At 36.3% G+C, this 26,411-nt stretch overlaps 1 protein-coding gene across 1 annotated transcript in view; it reads left to right on the forward strand.

The window, feature by feature from the left end:
• The window catches only part of LOC124777866 (meiosis regulator and mRNA stability factor 1), a 220,953-nt gene that overhangs the window by 146,832 nt on the left and 47,710 nt on the right, over positions 1-26,411 (forward strand). The window contains exons 19-24 of the mRNA XM_047253400.1: positions 1,116-1,442; positions 4,425-4,580; positions 6,919-7,149; positions 7,281-7,478; positions 12,963-13,227; positions 13,776-13,913. Coding sequence (XP_047109356.1) covers positions 1,116-1,442; positions 4,425-4,580; positions 6,919-7,149; positions 7,281-7,478; positions 12,963-13,227; positions 13,776-13,913 — 1,315 coding nt within the window. The remainder of the gene's footprint in view (positions 1-1,115; positions 1,443-4,424; positions 4,581-6,918; positions 7,150-7,280; positions 7,479-12,962; positions 13,228-13,775; positions 13,914-26,411) is intronic.

Genomic DNA, 26,411 nt, shown 5'->3' on the forward strand with positions numbered 1-26,411 from the left:
TCCATTTCATTTTTTATGAAAAGAAATTTGTAAAACTGGGAGCTGTAAAAAAAAAAAATAAAAAAATAAAAAAAAGAAATTAAAAAAAAACCCCACGCTTACTTGTAGTTTTTCTGTCTCAAGCTCATTTCCAAGTCATTGGGACTTCTGATATTATTTTCCTGAGAGTACTAAACAATTGTAGAACATAATGAAAGATATTAGATTTGAGTACCAGGGGAATATGGGGTTTTCTCAGTGCACTTTCACCTTGTTTTTAGGGCCTTATATGCTCCCATCGGAAAACCAAGTATAAGGTTTTAAGTTGTTTAGAATGTAATCTTTCTAATTAAAATGGTTTGAGAGTTTGCAGAAGAAGAATTTTTGTGAAAGTGCACTAAAAATAGCTATTTTTCAAAGTTTTGGAAAAATATTCTGGTTTGTCCTAAATTTATAAACTATAGGAAACCAGTAGGAGAATGAAATTTGATTTTGTAAGATCTTATATTGGTAATTTATTAGAATGCATATTTTCAGGTATATCCCACAATTACTTGGGGAGATATAAAAAGCTTAACTTCAGTTTAGTGTCTCTTTCTTGGGCAGCTTTGCTTCAAATTATCAAAATGCAAATTGCTCAGGAAATCTTTTTTTATTCCTTTGCTTAAGACAGCACAAAATTTTTTTACAAGATGACCTAGTCATGGTTCTTTCAAGAAAATATTACTGAAGATATTATGTCTTAAAGCTGCTGAAAACTCATGGGTGCACTGTTGATAGCTGTACTATGTGGTCAAACAAATGCCTAGATCTCCACAAGTATTAAATTGGCAAAAGTAAAAATTCACCAGTATTTACTGGGAACATGTGCGAATTCTCTCACAAAATTTCTGCAAAATCCATGATGGCCATGCAAGAACTTTTCTGAAAAAGTTTACAGTTAAATTTTCATGTTCATTTCTCTACCATTCTTCATTGCTATTAATACAATCAGCTTTGTGTGGTCTTCTCTATGGGAAGAGAAATTAGTTTAACTCCAAAAAAAGATATTTGGCTGCAAACCTACTGTTTCAAAAGGTGGTTGTCTCAACAGTTTCATTGTATTTATTTTGTAATGACAGCTTTATTTGTGACAGGTAATGGGAGAAGGCTCTCGCCGCATAGTTACATTGGCACACAGAGCTCAAATAAGACGATTTACTTCAGATCTTCTTCGTGTCCTTAAGTCGCAAGCCAGCAAGCAAGCTTTAGTGTCAGAGTTACCAGCACATTTTTCACGTACCTTGGGACGACCATTTGCTGTACAAGATTATGGTGTATGTGAGCTCGAAGATCTACTCAGTGAAGTTGCAGAAAATGTCATTGTTATGCAGCAGTCAGCAGATGGAGAGGCAACAGTTGCACTTCCTAGAAGAGATCAGACACCTGAAGAAATTAAAAGAACTAAACAGTTTGCTGCAGAGGTATGTGACAACCTTTATTAGGTACTGAAATTTGCTTTGGATTAGTTTTAGAAAGGTTTGTTCCTGTATGGTAAATCACTTTGTACAGATTTCAATAATCTCTTTCTACCAGCTTCACAATTCTATCTGGATGTCACTATTAAGTTTATAGACATGTGCACATAGCTTTTTTGTAGCATTGTTTCCTTAACACTTTAATAATGGGACTGAGTGTATAGTGGATGACCTTGTGGATGGGAGGTGCGGCTGGTTGGCCAGGAAGAGGTGGATCTCTGCCATGTACTGCCCAGTTTGATTTTGCCATCATAATTGCTGATGTATTCACTGATTGCTGGTTCTTGGGTCTTTTAGTGGTCACATTTAATATTTCTGTTATAGATTATTGCTTTCACCACTGTAAATGCTAAATTATAATTCCACACTGTTTATTTTGTCCTTGCGTTAGTACCACAGAAATATGGAGTGGGAATTGTAGTGACATGACACACTGTTTGTTGTGAAACCAATGATATTACAGAAATAAACATAATTCTTGTGCTTACTTCTATGCTTTCTTTTTGAAAACTATCAAAAATTAAATTACATTACATACTACACACATTTTATTATTGCTGAATCAGTATCAGGTACAACATTTTCCACAAAGCGTAAGAAATCTCGCAACTTGCGAAAATGAACATTTTCATTTTGTTTCCATTTCAAACAAGCAATGGGTATGTGTATTACATACCCCATTTGTGAATTGACACAGTAGAAATGAACTCAGTTTTTGCAGTAAGATTACACACATTGTTCACATAGTGATGTATTGTTTGACAATGCTGAAACAAACAGTGTCTGCTGCTTACCTTTGGTTGTTATACACAGATATAGGTGTAATATTTTTACACACGGTGTTGCTATAACTTGTGTGTTAGCACCAGGGAATATGTTTTTGACTTTGTGATGCGTAGCAAAACAGGAAAATTCACATGATGTGTACTTGCAGGCTTTACAGAAAATTCTTTTCTGATTCCGTTTGCTATGTTTTTTCCTGCAGGTATACCTGTTGTATACTTTGGCAGTTGTCCAGGAGAACAAAGTCCAGCAGTCAGCCTTTGGCAGGCTGCTAGTTCGGCTGCAGCCCCCAGTTCGACTTCTTTTGTTGATTGTGTTTTTACAAATATTTCCTTAATCACACCCAACTGGTAATTCACATAAGGCAGCTTATCAGATGACAGTTTGTACAGACAAAAACATTGAACAAAGTCCTGTCTATTAGGTGGAAGAAAACTTTTCAGTTCAGTTATAACCAAAGATTTCATACATTTCACACCTTCTCTGTAGTCCATTCTAGAGTTCTCTTGCGTGTCTGCTGAATGAGAAGTCACAGCCCTTCTGTCACACCATTTCATTTCCTACATTAGCCCTAAAACAGACATGAATATCAGTTCTCCTTTTTACAGTTTCTCTGCTATGTTTGGAATGTATTTTGTGTAGTGCCACACACATTAGTTTTCAGATCATACAGTCCACAGAAATGTACTGAGTTTGTGTACCAATTACCTCAAAATAATGTATGCCCCTTCAGCAAATATGGCTCAGAGTTATGACGACTCCTCCACAGACCAGAGGTTGTGTTTGGTGACATCTTTGTCACTACCATAGTAAATGATAAAATACTAAATATAATTTGTTCGAACATCACAAATCAAAAATTGTTTGATTCCAAAACAATTTCACTTCGCTGGAACGTACTGTTTTAGTTTGTGTCACTTTGAACAGGAGGAGACACTCATCCACACATCGGTTTTGAAATGGACGTAAATTTTGTTTGGAAACACTAGGAAAGTGATCCAAAATGTCAAGGAGTTTGAACAAGTAGTCTTTTGTTTTTACAATATTATCACTGAACTATAAAAATCATAGGACCGACAAATGTCTATCTCGTGAGGTGGGGTCCTTCTTTGTTCTCCTCCTTGCTTTCTTTGTGTTATCAGATTTTGCTAGATCTTGTACTGTTAATGGTCCAGAAAAAACCTATGTGCTTGAGGACTTCAGTATGTCTGAAGTCATAAGTTGGTCTGTAGAAGTTGATTGTTGTGCTGAAGCACTTGAATATGGTAATGAATCACTGTCAGATTCACTTTCAGTGGTGACCTCAAAATCGCTGTCTGATATCAGCTTCAAGGCTTTTCAGCTGAAAAAAAAAAAAAACACTAGTTTTCAAAATAAAATCTTACACAGAAATGTGTACAGCCAGAGGAGGCCATACACAAAGAGTGTGTGGACAACAGATGTGCTCTGCTCACAGCACACTGCTAACTGAATGCCCCAAAATCCTTTGTATGTACCTCAATGCTAAGTGAAGCCCCCTGATATCTAGCAGCTATACATTGCACTAAAAATTTCCAGGAAGCCCGCTAGATAGCACCAAGGATGTTGCCTCCACAACAGTGTAGCTTAGCAAAACAGTGAACATGCAGAGTAGGCTGGACTGCGACAGCAGCCCACTGGAGGGAATGTCTCTTTTTCCCAGCTGACTTGTAAAGCAGTATATGATCTGCAGGGCCTGGTTACTGTGGACCTGCTGAAGTCAACTGTAGTTAAAGGATTAGTAGTCAACCTGGCCCTCTTCCCAGTCTAGCCCATCTTTTATTCCCATGCAACAAGCCTTGTTATGTTGTTATGTTGTTGTCTTCAATCTCTCTCTCTCTCTCTCCCCCCCCCACCCCCCCCCCCCCCCCCACCCTCCCCAACTTTCAGGCATTTGCAGTTTTTCTCCCTGAAAGATTGGCAATGAACATATGTGCACCCCAATTAATGACAATTTTTGCATTTGAATGTCTAAGAATAATTTAAGATTAACACAGATCAAAGGAGCTGTCAGTTGGACATTTACAACCACTTCAGAATTTTGTATAATTCCCAGTGGATATTGTGATATTTCAACTTCTAATAAAATGTCTCTGGAATTTGGAGTTAAGAGATTTATGTTATCAGGTTGTGGAACTCTTGAGCCATGCACCACAATGTCAGCTGATGTTCAACAAGTTGATTCCTGCCTACCACCACCATTTTGGACGCCAGTGCCGTGTAGCTGACTTTGGTTTTACAAAGCTTATAGAGCTATTGGAAGCAATTCCGGAAGTTATCAAGGTATTTTTGTGGCTACTGTAGTGTGTTGCTATTAGTAAATTACTCGAACTGATCAGTGTATTATATCAAATATTTTAAATAAAAAACAGTCAAAAGTTATAGACCTTTGATTTCCTTTTTCCTGTTGACTTAGAGAGAGAGAATATGAGAATATGCTTGTTTATTCAAAAAGTACCAGTCAATAATTAAATTGTAAAGTTTGATAAAGGATAATAAAAACATATTTATGGGTTGAATAACTTCAGTAAGGGAAAGGTGTGAGAGTATTTGGTTAAGACAGCCAATGCAGTATGCAGTTGAGTGGATGGCAAATTTGGAATAAGTTATCTCACTGTCGAAGATAAAAAATAACTTCCATCAGTGGGGGCCTGCATCAGTATCATTGTGCTTAAGAATCTATAGAAAGTATGCTTTCATATAGAATTCAATGGGAGTTGAAACAGTGGAAAAGTTGATTGGCATTGGCATTGTTGTTGTTGTTGTTGTTGTCTTTAGTTCAGAGACTGGTTTGATGCAGCTCTCCATGCTACTCTATCCTACACAAACTTCATCTATAAGTAACTACTGCAACCTACATCCTTCTGAATCTGCTTAGTGTGTTCATACCTTGGTCTCCATCTACGATTTTTAGCCTCCACACTTCCCTCCATTACTAAATTGATCCCTTGATGCCTCAGAACATGTCCTACCAACCGATCCCTTCTTCTCGTCAAGTTGTGCCACAAATTCCTCTTCTCCATAGGTCTATTCAGTACCACCTTATTAGTTACATAATCTACCCATCTAATCTTCAGTATTCTTCTGTAGCACCAGATTTCAAAAGCTTTTAGTCTCTTCTTGTCTAAACTATTTATTGTCCATGTTTCACTTCCATATATGGCTACTCTCCATACAAATACTTTCAGAAAAGACTTCCTGCTGATGAGCAGTTGGCCTTAGTCTGACTTAAGGTACATGTAGGATGGAAATATTTTATCTTGTGACGCCTGGTGCATCATGTGATGTAATAAGGCCAATAGTTCTGAAGAAGATATTTTTACAAATATAGAAACCATAGTCAACGGATAATAACCCTTTATTTGTAACTGGTTGGCTGATTTTTCAGTCTCTTCTGATTTACACAGTTGCTGTTTTGCGGCCATATTTAAGATCATGCAGTAAATGTTAGTCTGTTAGGAACTGATTCTGAAAAGCAATTGTGAAAACTTACATCGTTTTGGAAAAGTGATTGATGTTGAGAATGAAAGTTATCCATGGCGATTTTTCTTGAAAGTTTTAAATGTTGGATAAGAGGAGTTGAGTGAAAACCTTAAAAATGTAATAAACATTAATTTCCTATGCCATTGTTCTGTACGTTCACAGTACAGTCACCAGGACTTTAAAGAATGCCCAACAGATGGCAGCATACTGAAGAAAAGTAAAATGTTATCACAACACCAGTTTCAGTGGCAGCCCTGCTCATGACATGCACCAACCAAAAGCATTATTTTATCATGAAATTTTGTTGAGCAGCAGAGATGCAAAATCTATTGAAACCCACCAGGAAATGAAAGTGCTGCATGGTGAGGCATGTTTATCACTACAGCAAGTGGAGTAGAGGTTCAGAAACGGCGTGACATAGTAGCAGTTGCTCACCACATAGGTCACACATTCTGTGTTGTGACACCAGTGTAATGCAGCTGCTGAAGCCATTGTCATGGATGATAGCTGTGTAATGTTGGATGAAATAAATATAAATCTGAGCATTAGCCATGTCTCGTCACATCACATTATTCATGATATGCTTAGGTTCTACAAAGTGTGTGCAATTTGGGTGCCATCACATTTGACTTCAGAACTAAAACATCTGCAGGGAATGTTACACTAACACTCTTTTGGGATGGAGGCAGTGTTACCTTGCAACACTACATGCCATCAGTGTGCCATATTCAGGTTTGTTCAAAAATTGATCTTCAGCATGCAATCAGATACACCACCTTTATGTTGGGCACTGGAGGAAGTGTTTGTCAGGGAGACAGTCAAAAAATATTTATGGTTTTCACGTGACTTGTCCTTGTAGAGAGAGAGAAAATTTCGAGCCTAGAGACTTGATAAAAAAAGGGGAGTGTACATGTACCCAAGCAGAATGCGCTGCGGTCCTCTGGATCTGTTTGTTAAACTACTATCCATTTCCTCCAAAGGCCTGCATCCTCGGCCACCAAAGTCCTAATAGAAAAATTAAATGATGTTGTACTAAACACAATGCAACATACATAAGACAATGTGTTCTTCACATTGGCACTTTGTTACATGTGTGTCAACATCTTTATTTTTTATCTTTTTTCCCTTATGAAAAAAGGTGGAGGATGCTGGGGATGGTGAACGACGTGTGATGTTAACACAACCTGTAGCGGTCCGTGTGCTGACAAACCAAGTGGCAGAACTCCTGCACATTAGTGGCTCCACTGTTTTACCACTAAAAGAATTGCCATCAGCATATCTCCAACACTTTGGCCATACACTGCGACCAGAAGATTTCAACTGCAGTAGTATTGAACAGCTGGTTTCGTTGCTCACACCCACAATTAAGGTTCGTGGCAGATGTATTCTATCATAAAAGCTTTGTGTGCGTGTGCACATTCTAGTTAACGGGATTAGTATTGTGAATTTTCAGGGTAGTGTGTGAATAACACTAATATGTGCCTATCCAAATTTTTGCAGGTTCTTCCTGGATTAAGACTATACTTGGCTGGACAGATCACTGCCAATCTTGAGAGACTTCGTGTTTTGCGCATTCTACTTAACACGAGTGATGGTATGATGAGGATACCAGAATTCATGAAGCTTTTTACCAAACTCTACTCCATATCAGTATCTGAAGATTATTTGCAGACTGCAGACATTGCAGTTCTTTTGATGGTTAGTAGCTAACGAAATTATTTGTCATGTAGTTATTACTTATTTGTTTATAGTATTGCATTTCAAAGCAGTTTCATCCAATTTTAATCCAACATCTTAAATACCATATAGCTGCACGAATATCTTAATAACACCTGGACGTGTTTGGGCTTAATTCATTATCAACAGTTGCACAGGAAAATATGTAGAATGAAATGTTTGTATAGCCATGGTAAAAATTTCTCGTAACTGTTGTTCACTCAGAATCCCGACAATGTGCCATGTATTTAACAGTGTATATACATTCAGTGATTTGTCCTGTAGGCATAAACTGAAACTAATAATCATACTGCATATAAGACCACACCAAATGTGTGAAACTGTGATCACCAGCTGCCCAAAATCTACTCCTTGTAAGGCTTTAAAGCAAAGCATTGTAGGTAGAAAATTACAAAACATTCTTTCCTAATAAGCTCTGACAGAATAAAGATCTTGTAGGTTCTGTCTCCCGGAACAGCTGCATACCTTTTCACAGGGTGTACACACCTTTGGGAAATCTGGGAAAAACCGAGAACTTTTACACTTTAGGGAATTTTGTAGTTTTCAATTAAATTTATCTGATTTTGACTTGTAAGAACTGATACTTGAACAAAGTGTTTTACTTTAGTCCACTATTGCAGAATAACACTAAAGCAATAAAACATATGAGAGAATAACACCGAAATAAAACTTTAGTTGCAAGGAAAATAAGCCATTTACTACAAAACAACACAGTGCACACACAAGTGTCTGCTGAGAGCAAAACATCAGACTATGCAATACTTGGTAACAACAAAGTGCTGTTGATGTATCTTTCTCATGGGCCTTGTTGCTATGTGTGTGGCATCACAACTGTTTTCAGTACTTTCAAAGTAAATTTTCTTTTACCCAAGACGAATTATGTTACGTGTGAGAATGTGTGATGATTAGAGCTCCAAAGGAAAATACATTGTCACATAACCCAGAAAAATGTACTTTCACCTGGGGAAAAGTGAATTATCACCAGGAAAAACATGTATTTCCACCTGAGAAAGTGTGTTTTTGATGAGGAAATCCAGGTTAAATCGGAGAAGTTTTTTCTTGTCTACGTACACACCTTGTTTCAGAATGAATTTTCACTCTGCTGCAGTGTGTGAACTGATTTGAAAATTCATGGTTTGCCTTTTGTGGAGTAATGCCCTACCAACTGACAAGCATGACTCAGCCCACCCTTATAGCTTTACATCTGCGCATCATCTCCTACCTCAGATTTGTGTCCCAGTCCAGCACACAATTTTAGTATGCGAGGAAAGTAACAACCACGTGTCTTTGCCAAAATGCGTCTCCTGGACTTTATTAATGATTGTTTTTCTGGACTGAAATCTCTTGATTTCTTGACTTGCATTGACTCTTGCAAATAGCTTTTGAGTACAGTATATGTAGTCATCCATTAAGCTTAGCATGAGAGAACTGTGCAGATGCCTTTTGAACTGGTCTGCCTTTCAAATGACATCCAGTTTTGAGGGTAGGATCTGTCAGGTCTTACTAGTAGGGATCATAGTATGCATGTAAAGAAGGGTGATAAGTGTTCAGACTTAGGAGATTTGCAGAAGAGTGTAATATAAACGCTGAAAATTTTCCTGACTGACACTTAAGGTGAATTCCTGATTACAAAACCAAAACACCGTGAGTCCACTTTAAGGATGAAATCTACAAATATTTTTAAACTACATAGATAATTATGTAAAGAAAAATTAGTAGTTATTTATTACTGAAGTGTGAGGAACAGTATAAAATGCAAAAATACAGGAAATAGTAATATTTAAAGAACAAAGAATTGTTCTGCCATGTTTGGCAAATTGGACATGTCAGTTATGTCGTGGGATACATCATAATGAGGGCCCAGAAAACTTTTTTGGGACAAATGCAAAACAAGTGTGATTTCTACCTCAAAATGCAAATACACTCAATTACTTAAGGGGAGTTGGAATGCCCTATCCCGACTGTTAAATTTAGTGACTTGGCTTCCCTGTATTTCGGGATCCACTGTAGCCATTGACATGAAACTTTTACGGGACATTAAACTCTATGTTCTGAGTCTATTGAACTACAATAATTGCATTTAGCCACTGCTTTTGGAAATACAATGTTTTTAATTACACGGTTAAAAATTTGTGTACTTTTGTATATAATCCTAAATAATTTTAATTACACATAATTTTATGTTCTTCTTTCAGTTCAGAAGACTCAGGATATGTATGTTATACTGCCTAAAAAATATGAATACTCTACTCGAAGTGGTTTCCAAGATTTAGGGAAAAATGCAACAGAAAATGTACATTTTCAGGAATGGCTTCTAAAGTTTCAAAAGGCTGTAACTCAATATATGCGTAGTTTTTTATTTTTAGTCACTCAGAAGCACCCTGCACCATACTGTATATTATCCTCTTAATCTTTTCCAGAGTTTTTTCTTCTTTTCTTCTATCTGGACTAGTGGTCAACTGTGCTGCATACTCTGCTTTATCAATGTGAACCCTGTCCATCAGCTAAAGTTCTCTGATGCAGTTTGCTCCAGGATTAATTCCCATATGCTGTAGCAATTATTCACCCTACCGATGTTTCCATCATTAAAAGCATCACTGACCCTCCACTTTAGTGTCTTCATTCCAGCAAAAACATATTTTGGTGAGTGAGTCCATAAAAGATTATTGAATGGCTCATTGGGATTTTGAGTCTGACCATGCAGACACTTCTTCAGTAATGTGGGATTTGCCAGGTCTCTGTAAATAGGTTTTATGATATCCATGTCTGCTGCTGGGATTGAATGTTTATGGCTGCATGAACCATTTGAGAACTGGGCATTGCAGTAATTGCACCATGAATCAGGTCCAGGAAGCAAAGGTGGTGTACTGGTTTTTCGTCAGTTGACAGTCTGTGGAAGAAGGTAGCCCATAGTGCCTGCTTCATTTTCAACAAATCCTCAGTATTATGTCTAATGGCCTTCCCATAACATTGCTGTAGTTCATCAATCATTTTGTCTGTCAGCCTGCCTCTTGTGGTTTTACCACAAGAAAGATTCTTGTCTCTCAAACTTGGTTTAAAGTTCCTCAACCTGGTGCCCATCCTCTTCTGGACATGACCAACATTGTTAACCTGTACAACACAGCAATCCACAGCCTTCTACATAAAAAAACTACTGATTTTATTAGATCTTGAAGTAATGCATGTAAAAATTTTAACATTTTCAACTAGTGCAGATTATATCTAAAAAAAATAAAATAAAATACTTCCCAAGTGAGTTTATAAGTGATATCATTTTATTCAGAAAATCGCAAATTTTATAATGAAATAAAAATCCGAAAATGTGAAAAAAGTTTTTCCGTTCTAACTCCCCTTAATAGATGCTGTTTTTAGTAAATTTTATCCATATGAACTATTTTATCAGAATGAGTTTGAAATAGCTTTATTTTCTGCATCTAAATATTGAAAATGTAAACAGTTTTCAGTTCCTTATATTGTAAGTGATATGGTGAAGCCCAGTTTGGAAATATAATATGCATAAGAACCTGTTTGCAATATAAAAACTGTACGGATACAGTGACGTATCAATGTATTGAATGGTCTGATGCCATGCCAATTGTGAACAGTTAAATGGTCTGTTTAAGATACACGCCATGTAATCCAATATAGTACTCAGCCGTGGGACCTAGCATTTGTTTAACAAAGAAACACGCATGTTCGTTAGCTAAAGCTCAGAGGGCAGTACAATGCAGGCACTTTTAACGTGGCAAATTAGATGGTGGATGTTTCGAATGTGGTTGCATTGAATACTGCTAGAGATCGGATCTGAACAAAATCATTAACAGTACTCAGCTAACCTCAACAAGTAGTTGGGCAGTAACCGTTCAGAATGCTTTGTGTCATGCAGTACTCATAGTTTTTTATTGTTTTGAAATAGTGAAGTGGCTCATCATGATCCATCCTGGACTTCAATTCCAACCCTTAAAACACCAGAAGAGATGGGCTATCCCTGTGACAATGTGTCAGTTCTACTTTCGCTGCTGCTCTATGAAAGGGAGGTGGGGTTTGTTTCCCCGCACTGCTGCTGTCCCTTCTGGTGGTCAAAATTCTTGTTCGTTTATACTTGCAACCATCTGCCATTATAGCCTATAGTGCTCACACTTTGCAGTATAGTGATTGGAAAACAAAATCTGTAATGTTTTTTGACTGCGACAAAATTCTTCCCCTAATGTTAAAATAGTTATATGTTCGGTTCTACTTCTCCGCTAACTGCCTTGTCAGTTCTGTCTGTAGTGTTGTCAAATATGGATCGCAAGGCTATGAAAGTCCACAAAAGGTTGAAATTAAGTCTGCAGTTTTTGTAATCATCAAATTGGGCAGGAAGAAACAGATAATGTCCAGAAACATCTTGAACCGAAGATGCATTAATTTCCTCCATGGGAAAATGTTGCTATATTTCAATAGATCAGTCATTTTTGAAAGCTCAAATACAGCCAAAAGAAGAAAACAGAGGTCATTTTGGAAGTATAAGGTGTTGAAGTTCTGCAAAAGCAAACATTCCAGTCACAAAGCTCTGAACCAGCACTTTTAAAAAGTCAGTTTCAAAGAACTAAGGCTTTCTCTTAATTTTTAAATGTGTGCTTATAATCACTAAAAAAAAAATTTTTTTAATGTGAATTTCGCCCGAAATAGATGCTACATTTTCCAGTTTCTAATCATAACGTACAGAACTTGTTGGATTCATTAAATGCCAGCATAAAAATAATATTGAGAACAATAACAGTAAAAGAGGAGTCAAGGGAAAGTCATAAAATTTTAATTTTTTTATTTGCAAGGACACGTCTGCAGTCTTGGTACTCATAGTATCTTCTGTACCACAGCACTATAGCACACTGGTGGAGGAGGCCAAACAACATGGTGCAGCCCTTTACTAAAGTGGTGATGGGCTGCAGTGTTTTGTTTTGGCTCTTGAAGCAGCTTGTTATGATACTGTGGTGTGGAGATTTCAATGTGTACCAGCAAACAACCAAAAAATTAATTATACATCTTAATTGAGGTGTAGCTTAAACTTTCGATTACCCCTTGTAAGAATTCACTTCTGCCAAAAATCTCCACACTGTGTAATAACTAATTGCATTTCTGCTAATTTTACTGTGTTAAATTTAGTTTCACTAAGCAAAATTAGCTACAGCAATTCTCAATGCTTTTCACTTTAATGTACGTCTTGACTCATGTCAAGAAATGTGGTGAATAAATGATGTTTTAAAATTCATTAAAGTGCACATCCATGGGCAGAGAATGTTGTGATGGTGGTGATGGTTTTCTTCCCCCCCCCCCCCCCCCCCCCCCCCAGTACCCACCATCATTTCTTATAAAAAAAATTTATGTAAACCATAATGTTTGTTTCATAGTATTCTAGAATTTATATTACTTGATTATTGGAATTCAAAATATACATTTTTCCAGGTGCAGAATGGACATGTAATACTGCAGCCTGTATATGAATTTGCAAGGCGTGTGTATTGGTTGGTGGTAGGCAGTGGTGGTCGTTTACTGTCGTCATCTCTTAATAAGTTGTACTTTACAACATATCACTCAACTATCCAAGCAGCAAGTCTTGGATTTTCAAGCATGGATTCTTTGATAATTGCTGCCGGTGATGTTCTGACTCTGGAATATGAAAATGACTGCAACAATGATCCTTACATCGCAGCAAATCCTCAGCTGGCAGGCAAGTGCAGCATTTTGATCATAATCTGTAAACTGATTTTAACACTGCAGCCAAAATCATATATATTACTAGTTTCGGGCGTGAGCCCGTCAATTGGTAGTGTTGACTTCTTTGTAAGTTTTACTTTTGTGTCACAAAATATAACAAAGGTTTTTGTGATTACCTAGTTATACTTAAATATGCTCTGTGCATTGTACTTACATCCTAAAAACCCCTCCTTCTCATTAAAAACAAAGAAACAAAAAAACAACCTTGTGGCTGGTTGGAGTATTTCCTATTATGTACTCTACTAGATGCTGTTTCAGGACTGAAGAAAGAAACTAGTGGAACTTAACAGTAAAGCTAGAGCATTATCTTGGTTTTTTACGCATTTCACATCTCAGAAGCAAGTACCATGCTGGCTGATCTTATTTGTTTGGTTGTCAACAGATTTCCAGAACTACCCTAATGCCTATTTGATGGATGCAGTAACTTATTTTCAACAACCTTCTGAATTTCCTCGCAGTGCTGTACATAAAAATAAGATTTTTTCTACTGTCATTTTACAGAAGTCGGTCTACCTTTATCACTACCAGTTGCTGTGGAAGCTACGACTTCAGAACAAACTGATTCTTCAAGCACGAAACATTCATTTAGTGCCACTACCACATCAGCTGGGAACCAAGACTTAGTCTCTCAAATTTCCAGTAAGTGGTGTTAGTTTGTACAGTAATTAGTCAATATTGATGACTCGTCCCACCCCTTTTCTATTATAGTTATGTCTTCTAAGATCTCAGTGCGCAGAACAATGGCTGTTTGTGATATAAAAAGAAACCCACGTCATCTTACGAATATCACTATCCTGTGCCATCCTCACCCCTTCCCTTGCATGTCCTAAATGAATAAATCACTTCGATCCAGAATATATTACTGATGAACATTTTGTTTCTATCTGTACACTTGCATCATCCTTTGTACAAAAATTTTACTTTCTGTTTTTTGTGTGTCTGTGTGTGTGTGTCTGTGTGTGTGTGTGTGTGTGTGTGTGTGTGTACTTATGGCTTCATTTTTTAGTCAGTTGGTAACAGTACGTTCTGTTAGACGCTGCAGCTTTTTATAATTCCTGTGTTACATATGTTGGGATCATTTCCACCAACTACGGCTCTATTTTATGAGTAGATTGTTCAAAATTGTGTATAAAACTCTTACGTTGGTGCTTAGCATATCACACTGAGCAACTGACTTGTGGGTCATAAATCAATAGTGCCATGACTTAGACCTTAGTATTATTAGATATTTAAAATTTGTTGTGCAGGATCTCCAGATCTTTAGTGTCGAAACTATAAAGACAGATGATTCTAAACTGATTATTTTGAGATCAGAAACATTGTCAGTTTTGGTGACAGTGAATCGGAACCTTTGGGGTTTGTCATAAATTGTGAAAAATGTATTTTGTCTACAAGAAAAATACCATACTTTGCTTCAGCTCTTGAAAGTAAAACAGTCAAGTGCTCAAATGCTTCTTCGTCTTCTTCTTCTTCTTCTTCTTCTTCTTCTTCTTCTTCTTTTTTAAACATCTCTGTTCTCCACTGATTATGGTCCTGTTGAAGGTGGTGGTATTTTCCTTGTAGTTGACCTTGGAACTGACTCATCAAGCTATGTGGAGGCTGGGATTAACTTGCAGTTTAATACAGACTCAGAACCACAGTGCAACTCCGCATTTTCACAGTAACAAGTCATTGTCAAAGTTGAGGATGTAGTAAGTTGTTGTTCTGGTCTTCAGTCCTGAGAATGGTTCGATGCAGCTCTCCATGCTACTCTATCCTCTGCAAGCTTCTTCATCTACCAGTACCTACTGCAACCTACATCTTTCTGATTCTGCTTAGTGTATTCATCTCTTGGTCTCCCTCTACGATTTTTACCCTCCACGCTGCCCTCCAATACTAAACTGGTGATCCCTTGATGCCTCAGAACATGTCCTACCAACCGATACCTTCTTCTAGTCAAGTTGTGCCACAAACTTCTCTTCTCCCCAATCCTATTCAATACTTCCTCATTAGTTATGTGATCTACCCATCTAATCTTCAGCATTCTTCTGTAGCACCACATTTCGAAAGCTTCTATTCTCTTCTTGTCCAAACTATTTATCGTCCATGTTTCACTTCCATACATGGCTACACTCCATACAAATACTTTCAGAAACGACTTCCTTACACTGAAATCTATACTCGATGTTAACAAATTTCTCTTCTTCAGAAACCCTTTCCTTGCCATTGCCAGTCTACATTTTATATCCTCTCTACTTCGACCATCATCAGTTATTTTGCTCCCCAAATAGCAAAACTCCTTTACTCATTTCCTAATCTAATTCCCTCAGCATCACCCGACTTAATTCGATTACATTCCATTATCCTCGTTTTGCTTTTGTTGATGTTCATCTTATATCCTCCTCTCAAGACACTGTCCATGCCATTCAACTGCTCTTCCAAGTCCTTTGCTGTCTCTGACAGAATTACAATGTCATCAGCGAACCTCAAAGTTTTTATTTCTTCCCCATGGATTTTAATGCCTACTCTGTATTTTTCTTCTGTTTCCTTTACTGCTTGCTCACAAATTGTAAATAGCCTTTCGCTCCCTGTATTTTACCCCTGGCACCTTCAGAATTTGAAAGAGAGTATTCCAATCAACATTGTCAAAAGCTTTCTCTAAGTCTACAAATGTTAGAAACGTAGCTTTGCCTTTCCTTAATCTATTTTCTAGGATAAGTCATAGGGTCAATATTGCCTCACATGTTCCAGTATTTCTACGGAATCCAAACTGATCTTCACAGAGGTCGGATTCCACCAGTTTTTCCATTCGTCTGTAAAGAATTCGTGTTAGTATTTTGCAGCAGTGACTTATTAAACATATAGTTCAGTAATCTTCACATCTGTCAACACCTGCTTTCTTTGGAATTGGAATTATTACATTCTTCTTGAAGTATGAGGGAATTTCGCCTGTCTCATAAATCTTGCTCACCAGATGGTAGAGTTTTGTCAGGACTGGCTCTCCCAAGGAGGCTGTCGGTAGTTCTAATGGAATATTGTCTACTCACGGGGCCATGGAATGTTGTCTACTCCCAGGGCCTTGTTTTGACTTAGGTCTTTGAAATATGCTCGCTATTTTTATATACTTGAATTTAGCATATTTCGTGACAGTACTCACTTTTCAATGAAATGTTTACAAAATGATATTTGACTTTTCTGCGTTGGCTTCAGTCGTCTAGTGAAAGTATGATTCCACAATGCTGTTTCGTTGGCTGCAGAAATGACCTGTTTCAATGCGTTTGCCTCATTTTTGGTGCCCCAAATACAATTTCTTCGAATGTGGTTCTTTCTTGATGTTTATATAAAAAGTAGTAACATAATTCATGTTTCCTGTTCACTTGCAAATTATTATAACGGTGACCTGCACATTGTTCCACCATCACACACACAGAGAGTTCACTGCCGACTGACTACGGTTAAAGATGACTCCATCGTCAAAGACATTTTACACAACACACAAGCTTCCACTTGTAACCAGTCTCTTTGATATTCTTCTTCACATCTACTAATATCAATCAATGTGCTGTCACTCTCAAACATATAAACATATAAGCAAATTAGCATAAAACAAGGCAAATTACAATTCACAAAAAAATATTCTGGCAAAAATATGAGAAAACATTTACAACCTCCCTCATTAGATTTGGTATCGTCAAATCTGGTAGAAAATAACATATCTCCCAGATCCATTACAACTGCTCCCCAGGGCTTTTGTTGTTATGAACATGTACAACAAAATCCCGACCACACTCAGTAATGGATCTGTATTACGCAATTAGTACGTAAATGACGAAGTCTGATAACCTCTTCCAAATTTGGACTCTTTGAATCTGTGGACTTGTTACTGGCTGTTGTTGCAATGATCCTTCCCATTAATCTCATACACGAAAAATTCAAGTAAAGAAATTATTCAAATGACAAATATACATGGCATAAAACATACATGACAAATATTCTAAAATACAGCATACAGATTGAAAATAATAGTAAGGTAAAACTCATTTGCTAGAACAAGATATCTACAACCACTTCTCTGGTCACACTTTGTACCAACTGGTTCTCATAATTAAATTTTTTGTTCCCCATATTAATGTTAATTTCATTTTGCTTACATATTGTACAATAAAATGATACTGGACATATATAGTGTAGTGTTTTTTCTATATATTTGCCTTTTATATACATATTTTTGCTTCTGATTTTGTTTTTTGCATTTTATATAATTTTTTACTCATGTTTTTTTAAATTTTGTATTTTTTTACTTATGATTTTCTTTTTGAATTTTTTGTATATACGATTTTCTTTCCTTTGTTTTGTTAGTACAGCTAAAGATACATCAGTATTATCTAAATTTTTTACAATTATTTGTGTACACTTGCCTCTCTACTACAATATTACTACAAGGCACATTCTTATGAAGAGAACTTTCGCTCCCCACATCAGTATAAAGAATAATAAATTGCTCATATATCATGAGGCTTTATCTAAAATTGGTTTTGAAACTTATATCTTTGCATGCATGTCCTCACATGCATGCCTTCACCCACAGGGAAGACTTAGCTTCCAAAAATCAGAAAAAATTCATAAATGCTCAGTATGGAGACTTTTTAAAGAAAGTAGTAATAAATCTTTCTCTCATTCTTTGTTACAACAGTGTTTTTTTCGTCAGTTTCAATTATCATGTGACTTCAAATTATTAATTTATACATGTAAGTATACATACTTGGTTGTACAGGTAGTTTTGTTCTAACAAGCATATTCCAGTGGAGGACTTTTGTTTTGGATGAGAACAGGTTATTTAAATTTAGAAATTATGATTTTTGTTTATATAGTTTCAAAGAGGCAACATTCCTGAGACCAAATAATTTCTTTGACTTAGGGTATACGGATTTTCTATGACTTCAAAAGGCCCGATATAGATATCAAATAATTTTTTAATTTCTGAAGTTAACATTTTTGATTTTTCATGAGACCTGACCAGAACAAGATCCCCAATTTTGAAAGTGGTTAACGTTACCCTGTTGTTATGTCTTTTATTCCTGTTTTCCCCTTGTTTCCTCATAGTTTCCCTGACAATATCTTCTCTCTCCTGCATAGTTAAAGGTGTACGATTAGGAAATTCAGTAAGTTCTGATATAAGATTTACAGGTCTGATATTAAACATAATCTCATATGGTGAAAATCCTGTGGAACTATGTTGTAGGCTATTCATAATATCTTCAAAATTTCGAATGTGCTCAAACCAGGTTGGATGTTTATGGCTACTATAGGTTCTGCAAAGTCTCCCAATTTCCCTCATATCTTTCTGCAGGATTGGTTGATGGACAATAAACAGATATTAGTATGTGCTTCAATTTTGATCTTTCAATAAACTTTTTCCAAATTTTAGAGGTGAACTGTGAACCATTACCTGATAAGACAGCTTTTGGTTTACCCGCCTGTGCGAAATAATCTTTCAATTTTTATTATAATTTCATGGCTAGTGGCTTTTTCACTGTATATAATCTACCATAACAAATATGTAACAGTGACCTCCTTTACTCTTTGGTAACATTCCATATAAGTCCACAGCGATAAGATCTAAAGGTTTTTCCGAAATAATGTTTTGCATCTCTCCACCACGTCTTTGATTGCTCACTTTAACTCTCTGACATTTGTCACAGGTTGCCAATTCTTTTCTTACCTTCTTTCCAATATTGTAAAAATACACGTTTTCTTGTATCTTTTGAATGCACTTCTGTATCCCACAATGACAAAAACTTTCATGTATGTAAGTGATCATCTTTTCAGCATCTGCCTCTGGCCAACACAGTTTCCAATTATCAGAATCTGCATCTGTTCTCCGAAATAAAATCCCCTTATGTAATTTGTAAAATTTATCAAGTTTCTCATACCCCTTCTTGCCTAAACATTCTTTGATTAATTTCCAACTTTGATCTAAATTTTGATTTTTCCTAAGTTTGTTACACACAGCTCTAATTGTTTTCTCATTTTCCACCCTTTTCAAGTATCTAATCTTAAATTGCTTTTCCTCCTCTTGTTCAAAAATCTCCTTTTCTCCCCCAATTGGTTACCTTGAAAGTGAATCAGCTACTACATTCTCAGAACCTTTTATGTGCTTGATTTCAAAGTCAAACTGTTGCAGAAATATTGCCCATCTGGTCAATCTACTGAGGTATAATTTGCACTCTTGTAAGTAACTCAAAGCTTTGTGATCTGAAAATACTATGGTTTTATGTCCAATAAGGTAAATTCTAAATTTTGTAAAAGCCCAATGAATTGCCAAAGTTCCTCCTCTGTGACTGTATAATTTTTCTCATGCTTGAGCAACATTCTGCTTGCAAATGCTATGGTACAATGTATCTTAACTCCATTCTCTACTCTTCTTGAAATAACTCTGCTCCAAGCCCATAATTACTGCTACCAGTGTTCAAACAAAATGGTAAATTAAAATCAGGTCTGTGTAATAAGTGTTGCTTTCTCAACTCTTACTTAATTTTATCAAACTCTTCCTGACGACTTTTATCCCAAACCCAAACAGTGTTTTTCTGACTTAAACATGGTGCATTCAGACTCTGATCACTTATGTTTTTGGTAATAACCACATAATTCAAAGAACGACGTTGTTTTTTAGTCTTAGGAATAGGAATTTCTGAAATTGCTTTAATTTTTTCTGGATCTGCCAAAATTCCCTTGTCTGTGAAAACATGTCCCATAAATTTTAATTCAGAAACTGCAAATTTACATTTCTCCAATTTCAATGTCATCCCCCCTTTTCTAAGTTTTTCACAAACTGACTTCAAAATCAAAAAATGTTACTCCCAGTTTTACCCTGTAACCAAAATGTTACTCCCAGTTTTACCCTGTAACCAAAATGTTACTCCCAATTTTACCCTGTAACCAAAATGTTTCTCCCAATTTTACCCTGTAACCAAAATGTTTCTCCCAATTTTACCCTGTAACCAAAATGTTACTCCCAATTTTACCCTGTAACCAAAATGTCATCTACATAAATTATCAGTTTAGATGCAAGTTCTTGTCCCAGTACACGATCCAAAGCTCTTATAAATTCGGAAACAGAAGATTTTAACCCAAATGGCATAACACAATATTGGTAACTCTTACCATTGTACAAGAAAGCAGTATATTCTCTAGAATTAACTGAAAGTGGTACCTGATGAAAACCCGAAGTTAGATCCAAACTTGACGTATATTTTATATCTGTAAATTTATAGAGTAACTCATCAATATTTTCGGAATGGTCTGTCCGTCTGAACAAAATTTTAAGTGTCTAAGAGTTCAAATCCAATCTTACTCCACCATCTTTTTTTGAAACAACTACTAGAGGATTATTATATGCACTGATACTCCTTTCTATTATATTACATCCTTCCATATTTTTCAGCTCTTTCTCAACAGCAGGTCTTTTTGATATTGCAATACTGTATGGTTTTATGAAAAATGGTTCATGAGGTTTTACCTGAAGCTCACACTGATAGCCCTTTACCGTACCAGGTATGTCACTGAAAACATCATTGTATTCCCACAGCAGATTTTCTAACTGTTGTTTTTGCTCCCCAGATAAATTTTGTGTTTCTGAAATTTTCACATTTACTAAATTCCCAAATTCAACTTCATCAGTATCAAATCAATGTTCTCCAATCTATTTTCTTTTAGTAAATTGATACTGTCAAAATTTCCATTACTCTGATCCCCAAGTGTCTTCACAAATTTTGTCTGAATGTATTCCCTTTCACTGGTTTCTATCAAAAGTTTTCTTCCACCCCAAACAAATGCTGTATTTACTTTTACTATCCAATTCATACCCAAAAGAAAATCATCAAATTCCTGAATTACAAAACATCCATGTGTGAACAACTTGCCTTCAATTAAAAATGTCACTAAAGCCTGGTTTTTTACCAATTTACTGCTCTTCCCAGTAGCACCTTTTATCTTTACCCCAACAACTGGCATTTCAACATAATCTTTCCCCACTTTCAATTTCTTGCTTAACCTTTCAGATATTCCCGAGATCTCACTTCCTGTATCAATTAAACATTTACCAACCCATGACCCAATTTGAACTTTTACATAAGGACTGCAAAATTGATCGCTTTTCTCAGAACCTGTATCCTCATGTAATAAATCACTTTCAATTTCCCCAAACCTATACTTATCAGAATCATGTGGTATACCCCATTATATGTAGAGGTCTGCGCGGATAAGAAAAGTGCAGTCCGCATCCGCAAGGTCCTAATCCGCAGCAATTAATCCGCATCCGCAAGTTTCTTATCCGCATCCGCATATATTTAAGTTTTGAGTGAGTAATTAATAGTAATGGACAGTAATACTTAGAGTTATGGTATGTAATGACATAGTTATTGTTAGGGTGCCATTTCTGCGACAACTTAACTACTTTTGACTTCTTAAATCACAGGAGATGCTCTATACCTACTCTAAAGCAGACCATTCCAAACAGGAAAGCATTGGCGCTCCGGAGCACACACAGTAGCGGCTCGGATCTCGTGAGATTGGAAACGCTATTTTAAAAAATAAAATTCAATGTAATAGTATGAAATGATGAAAATACGTGTATAGAAACGCTGTTCTTGTACCAAGGCATCTGAAAATGAAGATGGTTTTAAGCTGTTACTAGCACATTGCATCATTTACCGACAGTTTTTTTGTACTCACTGCTTGGATGTGTCAAATTTTGAAGCCATTCATGTCAGCTGATGATTATATTGTAGCTTACGTGTTCAGTCCTCATCATTTCCAGGTGAAAATATTTACAGTATTAGGCCTACCCTGCAAAATGCTGGCGCACCTGTGAAAAAATTAAACTGCCAGCAATAATTGACGTTGTCTGGAAGAAATAACTCGTCTTCTGAAGAGTGACAACAAAATCACTGGTTATATAAATTAGGAGTCGATTTAGCTTTAGCAAAAATACGATTGAAATCTCGAAACTCACCTTTTGGCTGGTTTATCGAATTAAGACCTAGCGTTAAATGAAATGTCTGTTTCATTCTCAACTAAACAAAGTTTTTCACACTTTAAAACATCCTCAACATTGGTCTAAATTACTAAGACAAAATTTGCAGTAGATTTCGCAGTTAATACTTTCAGTGTTAAAAAATAATTTTTTTCAGAGTTTAATAGAGCTACAAACGATTTTAAGATGTCTATATAAAAACCACTGTCCCATAACTTCAAATGTTAGGCACTGTTCCCTGTTAAGCAATACCGAGTCACAGTTAAAATGTTCAATTTTGTTATGAATTTCAGCCTTTATCTTTACTAATTGGCTGGTAAATTAAAAGATACGTTATTATTTTGGATGATTTGAATATTTTTTAAGTTTTCAATGTGATCAGAATAATCTTTCACGGGCTACCGCAGTCACAGCTTGTTGGTGGTCGTGAGCCGTAGTTTGAAGTCCCACTTGTAATTAATTACAAGGCCCGCCGTGCCACCGCTCTGTCTTCAAATTTGGCGGAACTTCAGGAACTTTAACGTCTGTCTTGGTATTTAAATAAGTAATTATGCTACTTTGTCCAGCCTCAAACGAATGTTTTAGCATATTTGAAGTTCCACTTTTATGTCCAGTGTAGGAATATACTTTTTTACATTAAAAAAAGCCACTATATCTTCTATCTTTTCGTTGCCATCAAATACGTATCCGAATTTTTTCCAAATTGGCGATTTCAATTTGTTTTCCCTCACTAATGTAAAATTACCTTTTTTCACCTTATACAAAATGGTATCCATCGATATGGTGTTCATTTGAAGAAAGAACTCTCTCTGATATTTGTTACGATGCATGTTGTCACTCGGTCACCACAAAGCGCTAACTGAAGGCAGCGGAAAATTGCAACGGGCATCTGTCTGCCAGACAGTGGGCAGGTTTGCCACCCAGGGAGCACTTCACAGGCCACACAAATGACACGGTCGCGGAAACAGATTAGGTGCAGGTCTCTTGGGTACAGCTATGTCGGTCGTAGCCAGGGGCTGAGGACAACAGACATCCGCTCTACCCGGGTGCTGCAAGATTCCAAGAATGTCAACAGACTTGAAGTTTTCAACTAACATTGCAACATACGTGCTGGGCAGATGCCTTGCTCATTATCCGCAGATGACCCGCGGATATCCGCGCCGGTCGCGATTTTATCCGCCAAGTAACAAATCCCGCGGATATCCGCATCTGTGCAGACCCCTAATTATATGTATCATTTGTCACAGTTATAAAATTTGCACAAGATACAAAATTGTCATTAGTACACTCTATTATCTCAAATAGCCAAGAATTTTCATCCAAATCACATTGTATACTATTGAAGTACTTATCCTTCAGCTTTTCAAAAATAAAACATCTCATCTTTTTCCACCACTCAGGACATATAGTTTCACATACATTAATAAGCATCTTTCTAAAGTTTTTGTCAAAAGAAATAGTTTCCCTGTTCAGCCATAGATTCATAAGAAATGTGTGTGTGTCATTAGTATCTGTAAATGTTTCACTTAGGCTAGAAACTATACATATGTCATCATTATTTGTGTAGTCAGATTCTTTACCAACAACATCAAAATTCACACTTTTACATACACCCTGCTTGCGAGCCTTATTCTTCCTGGTAACATCCCTGGGAATTTCTATAATATTCTCACTATTTAATCCATTTTCAACCTGTGTATATCCAGCTCCCTATTTAAACTAGTGAAACACCTATCATCATCATCATCATCAATACCATTACCATCATTATCAACTTTATCAACAGCATTATCATCATTACACATAGTCAGGTCATACACATTCAAATTATCCCCCAAAATATTATTTCCTCTCTCTAAAGTTACCAGATCCCTTTCATTCATTCTCACAGCATGCATTCTCTCTTTCATTCACACACGTCTCTGAACTTCTACAAATCTGACTGCAAATTACATCATCTGACAGTGTTGTTCTTTTCTGCCCAAGTGTAAAACTCTGTTAAATTAAATGAACCACAATTACTTTTATCTACTGTATGTTATTGTGTGCTGAAAATTTTATCTTTATCAATATCATCATTATTTTCCTCCTGAAATTTCTTCAATAAGTAACAACTAATGACCTCATGTGATAGCTTAGGTTTGGATCTGTCATGTTTGGGTTTATGATAGCCACATCCATTGGTCCTTTCATCACACTCACCTTCTGCCTCAACCTTGCGGACCTTCAAGGGGGCTTCTACTCGTTTTTTATTTCCTGAACAACAACTGGTTCCTGTTTAAACTGCTGATTGTGGTTCTGCCAATGTCTCTGATCAACATTTCTGTTCCCATTCCTATGCTCAACATTACCTGGTTGTTGGTAGTTTCTATTGTACTGATCTCTAACAAAATTTCTGTGATTTTGATCCCTAAAGTGTTCTCTATGTTGTTGATTATTTCCACGAAAATGTTGTTCTTGTTTTGGATGAAAATTATGGTCCTTCTTTTGAAAATTATTGTTACATCCCCCTGAATTTTGACTGACCATGATAATTGTTTTGTTCCCTTTTTTGAAAGTTATCATTTCCCCAATTTTGACCACTACCTTTCTGAGTATACCCACTGTGTGTTCTTGTTGTTACCCTATCCAACTTTTCAATATAATTGAGAAACTACTCAACATTACTATCAGGACAATGAACTAAACTCAACTGCATTGCTGATGGCACTTCTCTTTAAGGTATCAATTTTGATCAAGTCATCCAAAGGTTTTGTTAAGTGAATAAGGTTTTGAAGTTCACTTTTGCAAAATTGTTTCATGCTCCCATCTGATTCTCTATAGTTTCTCCCATTCAAAAATTGACTTTCGATTCTAGTTTGTTCAAGATCATCCCAAAAATTTTCCAGAAATTTTGATTCAAATTCTGAAAAGGTCATCCCCACAGTTACAATCTGGTTTGCCCAAGTCAAAGCTTCCCCTTCGAAGAATTTTTTCACAAATTTAATTTTCATATCATCTGGCGAGTGAGGTAAAAAACAATCCTTACAATACTGTATAAAATAAACTGGATGTAAGGGTCCATCTACTGAAAAGTGCTTCACTGGAATATTAGATACAAGATTGCATGTGTTGACATTGTGATTTTTGCTTTGAAATTCAATGTCGAAACTTTAAATTTTTTCGCTAAGTTCTTTGACAGATTTTTTGTTTTCTAAATCATTGAATTCTACTTTTTTTCTAGAGTAACCAAATGATTTTCAGTTTTTTGTTCTACATTTTCTACTAAAACTTTTGTTCTCATGCAAATTTTTAATTTCCCCTTTTATCTCATTAAAATCAATTAAATTTCTTTCCCTATCTGCCAGTAACTCATTTTTTACAGTATTAATTTCATCGCTCAATTTAGCATCAATTTCTTTTACTTTTGCTTCCACAGATTCAATTTTTTCCTCAACACTGCCAACTCTGTTCGAAAGATCACGCACTTGGGTATTGACTGCTTGGAATTGCAACAAAATGTTATCAATTTTTTCATCCCAGTATGTCTTATTGTCGTCAACTGATTGTTTAATTTCTTTCGTGAAATTTACAAGAAATCTTTTTAAATCAAATTGGTCGGTTCCTTCTGTTTCATTTGACCTGTCCTGATTTTCGAAGCTTATTAAAGTACTATTTTCTAGTTTAGGCACAATACTCTCAAAAATCTCGTAAGTCATTGTGAAGAAAAAAAATTTAAACACAACACTAGAAAACAAGATAAAAATATTGTTTTAACAAAATACGAGGGTTTAGTGACTTATCTGGAACTCTCTTCTACTGTTGCAAATCAATGTTTTCCTTCCATGTGATGTTGTTGTTGTTGTTGTTGTTGTTGTTGTGGTCTTCAGTCCTGAGACTGGCTTGATGCAGCTCTCCATACTACTCTATCCTCTGCAAGCTTCTTCATCTCCCAGTACCTACTGCAACCTACATCCTTCTGAATCTGCTTAGTGTATTCATCTCTTGGTCTCTCTCTACGATTTTTACCCTCGACGCTGCCCTCCAATGCTAAATTTGTGATCCCCTCATGCCTCAGAACATGTCCGACCAACCGGTCCATTCTTCTTGTCAAGTTGTGCCACAAACTCCCCCCCTCCCCAATC

The sequence above is a fragment of the Schistocerca piceifrons genome, chromosome 2, assembly GCF_021461385.2.
Source record: "Schistocerca piceifrons isolate TAMUIC-IGC-003096 chromosome 2, iqSchPice1.1, whole genome shotgun sequence".
Classification (NCBI taxonomy): domain Eukaryota; kingdom Metazoa; phylum Arthropoda; class Insecta; order Orthoptera; family Acrididae; genus Schistocerca; species Schistocerca piceifrons.